Genomic DNA, 12,865 nt, shown 5'->3' with positions numbered 1-12,865 from the left:
GAATCATAGGCGAGAGAATCGAGACAGTCCACTGTCTATAGTTTAATCAATTGTGAACAAAAGTATTTCGATTAATTGACTAATGCAAACAGAAAGGAAATTATATTCAACTTGAAAAAAGTCACCGCTTTTCCTTGACATCGGATTCCATGGCAATGGAGCAACACACGATGTCGTTTAGGTCCTCAAAAATATTTTAATACGGCAAGACGATAATAATAATACTTTTCACGACAGCAAAATCTAAAAGAACTTGAATCTGAACTTTACATGACAGTTCTGTGGACGAAACGAGAGCGGCGTGTCGTGGTACGGCGTCTACGCAAGAACGCGCTATGAGTGACATACTAGTGGGCACAGGCGCTCGAGCTGGGTAGTCTGCTAAATAGATCGCTTTTCGGCTCGGTCTATCGATCCCGTAATCGACATGCCTGCACTGCAACCTAAATGAGTGTTTAGGTTGCAGTCGTGGACATATCGACTACGGATCAATAGATCGAGCCGAAAATCGATCTATGAGCAGATTCCCAAGCTACAGAGCGCCGGTGCTTGCGGGGGTCTGCACTGCGGTCGCTCCATCTAATTACAATGATGTGGCGTATCTAACATCTAACATGTTGGCATCGCAAACGTTTACCGCTTCACACCTGTATCGCGTCCTTTTTTGAGTGACAGCTTGCAGACCTTTGTTACGGCCGCTTGCCACGCTAGTTGAAGACAAAGAGAAATACCTTCATCGATCGATCAAAATCGGCTTTATTTATGCTCAAATCATAAAATTTTATCGATACATTCAATCACTAGACATTCATAGTTAGGTATAGGTGCATGGACGCCTAAATTTCTTCGCCTGTGACCATTTTGGCATGGTTTTTACGGAGCGATCGAGCGTGACGCCACCCCAGCCACGCTTTGCATGGTTCCTACCTTCATGCATGAACTAACTCCAACGGGGGCAGCTAGCTATTTATACCCGGCCCTGACAAGGAGCCAGCTTCTCACTGGACAGTGGTTGGTATACAAGCAGCACGATCATGAATTTGATCTTCCTCGCATTGCTCGCTTTGATGGCGGTATCAGCGAATTCTGTCTCCATAGACTCCGCAGACGAGGACGAAGAGGCAGCTGACATTGGCGGCGAATTATATGAGTCTAGGGCTCCCATAGAATGGGTTGATGAGGACAGACACGACGACGATGGCGAAGGTGACGGTTACAGCCCCGTAAAACGAGACCAAGGAGATTTTGATGAGTACACAATACAGACAAGGCCAGAAAGTGAGTTTTACATTTTTCAACCTGCTGCTTCAACTTCGCATCGTGTTAAGGTTTTTCATTTGTTTAGTAAAACTATGAGACGTGTATCCATCCCAAGGTTCAGATTTTAAAATGCGAATATTTTGTAATATTCTTCCATGAGTATAATCGCCATGGAAAGTATCCATATTAAAAGGGACTATTTAGCAGTCTTAACGTCAAGGTATGACAACCTTTTCTTGAACAACACTAACTCAAAATGGCGGCATAAGATAAGCTTATGATGCGTGTCAAATTAAGCAGGTCGTACCGTACGCCAATTCTTGATCAGTGGTCGTATTACCTTTAGCTTATAAGCATATATTAGCATACATAAATTAGCATATGTCGTTGGTTGATGGTAGAACCGATCTTATATATCTTTTGATTAAACTGTTGACCAGTCTTTCGGAAATCTGACTTATAAAAAATGTGCAAGATTTAACAAACCACACCAATAGAGAGCAAGCAACAGTTACAAGTTAATAGTTAACATAGTTAATAGTTGTTATACTTTCACAGTATTCAAAGAAATGTACATAAATTCAAATTCCACCTAAAGCTCAATAATAACAGAGGGTGCGTTCTCGCTGTTTGGATTTTCTCTTTGGTTGTTTGACTTCCATGTGTCACAGATGTGAAAAACGAGAATTGCAAGTTAGACTTCATTTTGTGAAGTCTGTAAAACCTTACGTATACTAGAATGAGGATGTTTTTCTTTTGAAAGAGGAATGAGTGTGCTAGAAAATAGCTAATGCAAAGCTAATGAGTGTCTAGGGTCTGGTGGGTGGTAACTAAGAATGAAATAAACAAAAAATCTAAATTATACGAGGACGGAGGGTAAAATGAGAAAAAGATCACTATTCGTGGTTTGAAATCCAAGATTTAAGAGCTTGTTTAAACTGATATCTATTTTCTATATTTTTTATAGTAGCTGGTAAATTGTTTCATAATTTGGCTCTGTGGTAACGAAATGAAAATTGACCTAGATGCAGTGTTCTTTACTCAGAATGTCAAGAGTCAGTTATATCACTATAATTTATGACCTATATGATCAGTATAATGTGCAGTACTCGAACTTTCCACTGTTCTGTTTTTATTTTACTCAATCAATTGCAACCATTCTCTTTTAAAAGTTGTGTCGTCATCATTGAGCAACAGGCGTATAGTGAAAACACTGAAACTAAACATGAATACTTGTCGATGTTGTTCTGTAAGCTGCGGCCGGGTACATCTCTAGTTTGCCGACAATGGCCAAAATTGGTTCTCATCACGTACGAGACAGGCTATATACGTCATAAAATGATTATTTTCACGTTTTTCTTTTGGATTATGTAGGATTTACTGATATGCGTGCAGATAGAAAACGGTGCGCATGCGGACTGAATTACTAACACCTTCTCACTTGGGTAGGGAATGGGGGATATGTGAAGCCAACCGTTGTCCATGGCTAGAGAAGGTCACCATCCCTCGACAGTTACAAACCCAACGACGATGACAGTTATGTTTCCATTCTGTCAACAGAATTCCACCACAACTTCGGTGAGCTGCTCAATTACACGCTACTGTTCTTTGAAGCGCAAAAGTCGGGTAATATTACCAAGTCGGAACAAAAGCTTCCATGGAGGGCCAGTTCCTGTCTGTCAGACAGCGGATTAGAAGGCGAGGATCTTACCGGCGGGTGGTACGACGGTAGGCAAGGTTTAACCCTGAGCATGTGGCAAACTGCCAAAACGATGTTGTGGCGAAATAGAGGATATAGGAATTCGAAATCAATTGATTTATCATACCTCTTTACATGCACACTTTCAATCAATCAATCAATCAATCAATCATTTAAAACATATACAAAATCCAAAAAATTTATTATAAGAACAGATATATTTGTAGTTACATCTGTACTATGAAATGGAGATATTTCAGATAGTTCTGTTCAGTGACCGTAGAGTGCGCTTCATTGCAGGAAAATATACTTATGATTGTGTGATCTAACTTACCGTTTTCTGCATAGACTTGTGACCCACAACAACACAAAGTATCGATGGAAATTTGATGATAATTGTCCTTCGAATTTCGTTCCATGCCTTTTTTATAATATTGGTCCTTTGCCCTGTTGGTTTAACTTTTTTAGCCGTTTGCTATTGTCGCAGTGTGCTACATTTCGAAAGTCCAACGCTCGTTGCTGAAAGCCCTTTTCTTATCAAAAATATCACCCAATCTCCAGAAAGATGTTTTGAATTCCCGTTATTTTCTTTGAAAATGTCACCATTCCAATCCCTTGTGCAGGATTTAATTTAATTTAATTCGGGCGCCTAACACGCGTACATTTGCGGCGGCCATATTTGAATTGCAACTCGCGAATAATATTTATTTGTTAAAATTTAAGTTGTGCGTTGATCGCCAATGTTCTGTGGTCCACCTCGGTCACTACTTTTACGTAAGTTGAATTGGACATCAAAACATCTTATCGGAAAATAACGGAAAAATATGACACAGCTAATGGGGCCTTAATGACTTAATCTTTGTGCCAATTGCTGCCTCTTTTCTTCACCGTTCCAGCCGGCGACAACGTGAAGTTCAACTTTCCGATGGCATTTTCTTCATCGGTGTTGGCATGGAGCCTCATCGAGTTCCCGTATGCATACCAAGACGCAGGCGTGTACAACGACATGCTCAGCACCCTCGAGGGAGTCTGTGAATATTTCACGAAATGTCACACCGGCCCAAATGAATATTACTACCAGGTAAAAGCTTCGTCTTAATGTTCAGGAGAGCTGACATCTTTATCGAGTGACAGACAGTCATGTTATTGAAAACCCTAGTAGCAGAAATTGTCGCGGATCTTCAGATTGTCGGTGTCGGGCTAGCTATAAAAAGAAATTCTTTTGCTTGTACAACACAAACAATATTAACTGCTGAGTGAATAAAAGAAACGCATTGGGGCCTTGCAATCTTGGTTGTATTTGGAGGCTATCTGCGAAACTTAATCAGGAAAAAAGCTGAGAATTATAAATTCATAAATAGCTTGTATGGAAAAAGCAAATTGTAAACCTATCTAATGCATTATTTACAAACCCAAGTTTGTTTTTCTCTGAAAATATTACTTTTTTATCCCATTAAATTCCATCTGAAATATTACCTTCAGAATCATGTAAGACATGCAAAAGGGGAAATCCTTTCTTTGAATCACGAAGAAAAATCGTTCTCCCACCAAAAACATTGAAGGTTCGTCCTGAAGGTCAAGCTCAATGCCATCATTTTGAATCGGTAACACCTGAGATTTCCGTGGACACGCTAAGACTGACATTTCTTCTAATCTTTGAAGAATGTAAGCTTCTTATTTTGGATCCCCTTTTTGGACACGGCTCTGAATTGATAGTGTTACCAAATTGCGTAATCCTAACAGAACGATGTGGTAATTTTTTTAGGTAGCAGACGCCGATCTTGATCACCGTTTCTGGCAACGACCAGAAGACATCGTGTACCACAGAGAGCCGTTCAGGGTCAACGACACTGTGCCGGGCTCTGATGTCGCGTCTCTCGCTGCGGCGGCCCTCGCGACGTGCTCCGTCGCCTACAAAGATGCTGGGAGTAAGTTAACCACGCAAGCCTAGTAGAAGATGTATCTCTCTGCAACCGCAGGGAAAGTTTCGCCGCAGGGAAACTTTCTCTCATTTACACATCAGTTGACCTTTCTAATCACGTGAGCTGAAGATATAAGTGACATGGGAAAATGAAATAATGGAGGATTGTTTGTGAAGAATCACTTTAACACGATTCGCAGATTTTTTTTCATTTCGATAATATTTCAAAGAAAGTCAGTAAGACCAATGAGATGAAAAGATTCACAGTGACTGCCCATACTCAACAGAAACGCTACCTTCGCGTGTACAAATATTAACAACACCTAAAAACTCTACCAAAACCCTATATTTCAGTCTTTGAACACCGTCCAGAGAATTGCAAAACACACATATTAGTACAGCCAGGAAAACTGTTACACAGTCTTTCTGGGTCAATCTAATAATATGAAACCAACTTTTGCTCAGAGAAGCTCGTAATTCCGACAGAATATTGTTCTTGAGAGGAACCGAACGTTCGAATTTGTTAAATGTTTCTTGGTATTAGCGATAAAATAAAAACCAGCCTTAAGCAAATCTTTGAATACAATTTGTATGACGTCACCGATGCAGCAATGCTTCCTGCACGCTGACACAAGAGACAATGATAGTAAATACACGTTTCTAAGACATCTTGAATCCATCTGGCATTTTGACATGGTGCAGTGCGCGATTGCAACTTGAGATACTTTCATTGGTCGATTTAGTCCACGTGACTGACCATTGATACTCTTTACTGAGTGTGTCTTCCTTTATTCAGTGCATGTCTCAAATAAATGTCAGCAGTGATTTTTTTTTATAAAAAGCATTGTTTTAAATTCTGATTACATACGGAGTGTTTAATATTGTTTTTGCAGAAGGAAATCAAGCACGGATCTTCAGGGAAGAGGCAATGGATTTGTACAGATTTGCGACGACCAATATCGGCACATATCCTTCTAACGGGCACTATATGTAAGTATAGCTACTGACCAGAAGGTATAATGCGCCTCGGGGGCGAATATTCAGACTCTCAAAGTTTTACGATGCTTTTTTGGCCTACCACTTGTGGGGGCTCATTTTGAAGCTCATGGAGTAAAAATGGTATTCATTGACTTAGATTTTCTGAAAAACAAAAATTTTAATTTTCTCCCCTAAAGATAACACAGGCATTGCAGCCATTTTGAATGTCAAATATGGGTAAATATGGGTAATTTGTTTCTGTAGTCCCAAAATTTGCGCGGCGAACCCTGGTTTTATTCCTTGTTTCGAAAGAGAAAGTTGACTTTGCAATAATTAACACTTTCACAATCATGGTTGGGCCCAAACTAATTATAATCGATGATAAGTGTGAATCTGTTAAAATCTAATAGATTGTGAAAAGGTTAAAAACATGTGCTTTGTCATCCTCAAAAAGGGCCACGTTTCTAAAATAAGACCGAAAGTTTGAAACCTCTGATTTTTTTTCTCCATAGCAACAACCAGATTGGCGACGAACTTTTGTGGGCGGCAACGTGGTTACATCTCGCGACAGGCGAAGAGGAGTATCTCCAAGACGCGGAAGGATACTTTGAACAGTACAAACTCAAGGACCGTGCCTATTCCTTCGGATGGGAAGACACCAGAGAGGGGTCAAAGGTGAGACAACGACATCTAAAGTATATTTACAGGATCAAATTGAAATGGGCATCAGATTCAAGATTATATAATTACTTCCAAGTATTCTACAGCAGTGAAAACGATATCTCTGAGTAAACAATGACACAAATGAGGCGATTTTTCAAGTGCCCGTTGAATGACTTGAGCCGAGTGTTCTCTCTCTCAATCTTTCGGCCCTTTTAAGTCACGGTGGTAGCAAAGCTCATACTTAGCTACGTTGCAGAATCACAAGAGATAACTGTCATTGAATGCAGAAACATGTTCTGTTGCTTACGCCAAATGTGTATTTCTGGTAACCCGGCCTACTCTATTAAAATTGAAATCGCATTTTCAAAGATCATACAAAAAAAGTCATGATTTTGCCGAATTTTGCAGGGTTTTTTTTATTGGTCACACTCTCAAGAAAATGAAAAATTAACAATAATGGCGACTTGTCTGTCTTATTTCCCCTGGTTTTTTTTGTTTTTTTTTACGGAAACGCACGATTTATTTGTTACGCATTATGCGCTAGGATCAGTCACTCTATAATACAACAAGTCATCGTTGATGACACAGTCCCCGCTTGTCCATTTTGTTATAATCTTTGGTTTCTAGGTAGCTGTGGTCTAGATAGCTGACATGACATTGATGCAACGGGTGCATCAGGCCTGTGACTTGAATCTGAGGAACGTTCAATAAATGACTCATCTCTGCCGGTAATGACCACTGAAGGAACTTTTGATTACATCACACATAACGATGCCCTCACTGCCTCTAGTGTCATGACGGCACATGCTATACACATGGTTTGGTGGAATTTTCGAAATGGTATGGGATCGGGTATGTTGTTGTAATCAGCCATTTCGGATCATATAATGAAACAAATTAATGTGCACAAGAATGCAGCCATAGTATTTTATCTTCATATCACGTTTGAACAAAATCAGTCCAACGAGGGACAGTGACCTATGTTTATGTTTCAAAGACATAAAAAATCACACCAAAATTGAAATCAAATGGCTGTCTATTGACCATATGGATCATAGCACAAAATTAGTAGACATGCATATGTATGCCATAGTACTTTATCTTTGTACCAAGTCTCAACAACATTGGTTAAGGAATATTTGCATATGATTAAGCCTCAAAGACATGAAAAAACCCAAAAATGACCATCTGGCAGCGATATTGAAAAAAAATGACAATCTGGCAGCCATATTGGAACATGTCACAAAGTAAATTGACATGTATATGTGTGCCATAGTGCTTGATCTTGGTACCAAGTTTGGACAAAATGGGAAGTAATGACCTTTGAATTACGCTTCAAAGACATGCAAAATTCCAACAAAATGGCAGTTCTGCAGCCATATTGGATCCTATCGCAAGGTTAATTGATACATGCATATGTATGCCATAGTGTTTTGCCTTTGTGCCAAGTTTGAACAAAATCGGTTCAAGGATGTTTGAGTTATGGTTCAAAGACATGAAAAAATCGCAAAAAAATGGCCGCCTGTCGGCCATATTGGATCATATCACAAAATAAATTGGTGTTCATATGAAGGGCATAATGTTTTGCTTTTGTGCCAAATTTGAACAGAATCGGTTCAAGGATGTCTGAGTTATGGTCCAAAGACATGAAAAATCACAACAAAATGGCCGCCTCACGCCCATATTGGATCGTATCGCAATATAATACGACATGCATTTGTAGGCCATAGTGTTATGCCTTTGTGCCAAATTTGAAAAGAATCTGCTCAAGGATGTCTGAGTTATGGTCCAAAGACATGAAAAATCGCAACAAAATGGCCGCCTCACGCCCATATTGGATCGTATGGCAATATAATTTGACATGCATTTGTAGGCCATAGTGTTATGCCTTTGTGCCAAGTTTGAACAGAATCGGTTCAAGGATGTTTGAGTTATGGTTCAAAGACATGAAAAATCGCAACAAAATGGCCGCCTCGCGCCCATATTGGATCGTATCGCAATATAATTTGACATGCATTTGTAGGCCATAGTGTTGTGCCTTTGTGCCAAATTTGAACAGAATCTGCTCAAGGATGTCTGAGTTATGGTCCAAAGACATGAAAAATCGCAACAAAATGGCCGCCTCGCGCCCATATTGGATCGTATCACAAAATAAATCGACGTGCATCTGTAGGTCATAGTGCTATGCCTTTGTGCCACGTTTGAACAAAATTGGTTCAGCAGTGTCTGAGAAACTGTTGATGACGGACGGACGGACGGACGGACGGACGCACAGACGGGACCCAATCTATAAGTCCCCGCCGGACTTCGTCCGCGGGGACTAAAAAAGAATATGTCACTTTAAAAAGGCAGGCAGTTAGCAACCTCATTTTGTTTTTCAGGACGATGTAAAACCCAACGAAGAATGAGCGTTGATTTGGCAAAATTTCTAAATGTCACGGGACTTCACCTGTGAAAAACATTAAGTTTTGAACTATTTTCCCTATTTTGCCTCAGTTACTGCTGTATAAAATTACTGGAAAGATGACATACAAGGATTCATTCATGCAATACATGGATACGTTGTTACCTATGAACAGCCCTGACATGTACACAAACGGAGGTTTGTACTTCAGGAATGAGAGGGGATCCTTACCATACGCAGGTGAGGGCGCGTTTCCATGACTCATATTGTTGTCAACGTCGCAAAACCGGTTGCTTTGAGTAAACAAGTAACACGTGGTCGCGTGGCTTTGCCGCGCTTTGCTCAGTGTAAGCAGCGTTGAAAGCTCTAGCTTGCATTGATGCAATATACATACGCTGCATACTCTCGTCTGTGGTCTATTGGTTACTCTGTTGTCTTTTGCATATACCCATATATGGCAAACACAAGCACATCAGCCGCGTTTACCAACAGAATAGCTCTTGCACTATACTCTTGCAGTTTTATTTATAATCTATTTTGCTTTTTTCTCCGGGGCGAAAAGCAGTATTAAATTAGTAATTTTGTATACCAATATGACGCGGGAATTGAGCCCTTGAACCTGTCCCTTAACATAAGGTTTCGGAATCGCTCGAAAACCCTGATATTAAGCACAACGTCAAAGGAACGATGTCGAATAAAATGTTAATTCTGTAAGTGTTTTTAGAGGGGGGTTAGCTAGGGGGATTAGATAGATACGTGATTCATGACGCGTCGCTAGATCCCATTTATGGATATTTCGGTACTACATTTGTTAGCAAGAAAGACGCACAAAGAAATTTTATGAAACGTCAAAATATGTATATCATAATGATCTTATAATGTATCATCATGATGCTATGATGAGATGATGTGACCGCTTTGCATCGTGGGAAAAATCAGAAATCCATAATCCTGAAGTGAAATTCAATTACACACATGATGTAGAAAAGAAATAAAATATTGGTATACTATTCCACAATCCCTCAACCACAGGACTGTAATTTCTTTTAATTGAAACTACAAAATCAAGGTTTTTTTTAATTGAAGAGTCTAATAAGTTGTTCCATGAGACACAAATGCCAAACCTCTACGTGTTGTTGTTTGATGCATCCGATGAAAAATCAAACCGATTTGGTTTTTTGTGTTTTCTTTGCAGCCGGGGCTTCGTTCGTTGGTTTGGTGGCCGCTAAGTACGGATTGAGACCAAATATCTACCGGGAATTTGCTTGCAACCAAACAAACTACATGCTCGGTGACAACACAAGGCGAAGTTACGTCGTTGGGTATGGTGTAAACCCACCTTGCCGACCTCACCACCGAGCTAGGTATTTCTACTATAAAACATGCATACTTCTACAACGCCCTCGGTAGCATTCATAACCAAACATCTTTTAGCGTGCAGATAACGGATGGGCTGTCAACCGAGTCTATTCATTATTTTGTCTTCAATTTCTATAGCCACAAAATTTGATGGTTTTTATTTATTTAGTTCCTGTCCAGAGCTTCACATTCCTTGTACGAACACGAATAGCTGGGAAAATCCTGACTGCAATCACCACGTGCTAATCGGAGCCTTGGTCGGCGGACCAAACAAAAACGACGAGTGGGTTGATGATCGTAAAGACTACATTCACAATAGGGTGGCTTGCGATTACAATGCTGTATTCCTAGGAACAATATCGGGTAAGTACGCAGTACAGTGCTTGCTTTAAAGGGGTAATGCGCCTACAGATATTCGAACTCTCAAACTTTTACATTACATTTTGGCTTACAATTTGTGGGGGGGTTATTTCGGAAGCTCACGGTGTAAATAAATTTTTCACCGACTTATTCACATTAAGTCATGACAGATTGACTGTCATTCTAATGTCAAGTGTCGACAAATATAGTTGGTAATGTATTTCTGTAGTGCCAAACTTTGTACTGTGACTCACTTTTTTTATTCTTAAGCAAGAGTTTAAACCACAGTCCCAATATTTCATGTTCGAGGGGCGGGCTACCTTAAGACCGATGGGTGTTTCAATGATGAACTTCCGTAGACAGCACGAGGTTTTGAAATTGAATGTGTGTAGATGATCAACATTTCTCAGTCCGTGAGATTATCCGGATGTTGCAATTTCGAAAGTACACTTTATGGTCTTCTAAAATGCAAATTGAACGTTAGATTGCTATATCTTTGGCGGGACAATAACTCTTACTGTCATCGTTTTCTGCTTTAAAAAAATAAGCATATATTCGTCCTCTTTTTATGAAATTATGATGATATACAAAGTATTAATATTAGTCTTGTAGACATAATACACAGTGAGAATAATATATATAATATAATATAATATATAATATATTAATATATAAATATAATATATTAATATATACTATTTATAGACTAAATTCATTTGTCAGGGGTAACACTGGGCATAACACACAGACCCGGTTGGCGAGTTGAACGCTATGCGTTTTAGCATGATGTTAGGGAGTCAATATGTTAGAAATCGGACAAAATACTGGAAAACACAAGATACATTTTGTAGAACTCTAACAAGTCATTGATTGCTTCTCGTCAGGTCTTGCTCAGGCCAACATAGACGGACAACTTCCACCAGCCTGTTACGTCCTCAGCCACGAACTGTGAATCACGGAACAAAGTCTGGGGAAAGTACACGTCGCGAATGAAACGGTGAATTTATGGAGCACAGCTGAAATCCAAAATGACAACTCTCAACGGATGACAATACCTGATGCATCTAGTTACTGCTTCTAGTTCGTCTTATAATAGAATGCATTTATTTTATCTTCTGGGATACATCTTGAACCTAGTTAGGTTTTATCATCTGCGTGAAGCAACTAAACGTGAATTACAGATTTCTACACGACCAAATTATATACACAATATCCAAAGAAACGATGAAGAATGTCCTTTCATATGCCACTCCATACAGGCATTCAATATGATGTGTTGATTTGCCAATGCTTAAACATTCAACAGATTTTTCCCTTTCAACTATTTTGAAATTATACCTTTTTTCTTACCAGGAAGCTATATTGTATATTTCACACCCTTGGCAGAAGTCAAATAAAGCTTTAAAAATCAAAATTATATCAAAGTTTCCCATCTGTTCTTGTTTGTTTGAATTCAGAGAGGCATGCAAAACTAAAGCGCACTACAGCTTGTGTGACACATCAGGTTTTGCATGTGCTAAGGAAACTGTCTGCAATTCTTCTCCAATAGACGTCTTTGTTAAAAGTACTGTAACCTCCGGTAACTTAATTGTCATGCCAGCCACTGGCATAATAGGCTTACGAGATCTACTCCTAAAACACATCTGAGTACCATGTTCCATTCCTGTCAGTGCAACCAATATCGGGATATCGAATCTACAGACAGACAATTATGTAAACACATAGAGATAAACATATAACGGTAAGACATAAGTCTGCATATAAAAACTGTCCAGTATTTTAATGCATCTAGAAACTTCTTTAATCAGTCATGAAATTTTATCCATTCATTTTCACGAAAATTCAATATTTACATCTTTGTGACATAGTTTGCACACAGTAACTAGTCAGGTGGCTTAGCAACAAAAAACAGCAAGATCGTTACACGAATGACAAAAGTGCCAAATTGTCTACAGAGGTTCACATATGTGTGTAGATTAAAATTAGCTATTGCTCCAAAAATTTTGGCCACCGAAAGGCTCGATGACGTCATAAATTCAAAGTGGCCGCCATTAAAACGATTAAAAATGGTAATTATTCAGCCAGTTTTCACTATTCTTGTAAATAAAGTGACTCAAACTTTCTCGATCATAAATAAAACATTGAATTAATGCAAATTAATTCTTATGATGACGTCATAAAGCCAAAATGGCCAACCAAATTCAAAATGTCCGCCATAACA

The 12,865-nt window shown here is 39.2% G+C and overlaps 1 protein-coding gene across 2 annotated transcripts; it reads left to right on the top strand.

Annotated features, from left to right (window-relative positions):
* The first annotated feature begins 615 nt into the window (after positions 1-615).
* On the top strand, positions 616-12,045 carry LOC139115926 (endoglucanase A-like). 2 transcript variants are annotated; one of them, XM_070678353.1, is made up of 9 exons: positions 616-1,278; positions 3,856-4,040; positions 4,725-4,887; positions 5,774-5,870; positions 6,371-6,533; positions 9,018-9,165; positions 10,121-10,289; positions 10,454-10,647; positions 11,529-12,045. In XM_070678353.1, exons 1-9 carry the CDS (start codon positions 1,035-1,037, stop codon positions 11,594-11,596), a joined length of 1,431 nt encoding a protein of 476 aa, XP_070534454.1. In that variant the 5' UTR covers positions 616-1,034; the 3' UTR covers positions 11,597-12,045. The 2 variants fall into 2 exon arrangements, with proteins under 2 accessions (XP_070534454.1, XP_070534453.1); XM_070678352.1 differs by lacking the exon at positions 11,529-12,045 and adding an exon at positions 2,821-2,988 and having other exon boundaries at positions 618-1,278; positions 10,454-10,691.
* The last annotated feature ends 820 nt before the right edge of the window (positions 12,046-12,865 follow it).

Source organism: Ptychodera flava, chromosome 17, assembly GCF_041260155.1.
Source record: "Ptychodera flava strain L36383 chromosome 17, AS_Pfla_20210202, whole genome shotgun sequence".
NCBI lineage: Eukaryota > Metazoa > Hemichordata > Enteropneusta > Ptychoderidae > Ptychodera > Ptychodera flava.
Note: the sequence above shows the minus strand (reverse complement) of the source record. Positions and strands in the feature narration are given on the sequence as shown.

What these genes read in the sequence shown, in the direction of transcription:
- LOC139115926 (XM_070678352.1), top strand. Translation starts at nt 1,035, where the DNA reads ATGAATTTGATCTTCCTCGCATTGCTCGCTTTGATGGCGGTATCAGCG. An exon ending in TACCGGCGGGTGGTACGACG is followed by an intron (nt 2,989 to 3,855) that starts GTAGGCAAGGTT and finishes TCACCGTTCCAG; the next exon opens with CCGGCGACAACGTGAAGTTC. An exon ending in CGCCTACAAAGATGCTGGGA is followed by an intron (nt 4,888 to 5,773) that starts GTAAGTTAACCA and finishes TTGTTTTTGCAG; the next exon opens with AAGGAAATCAAGCACGGATC.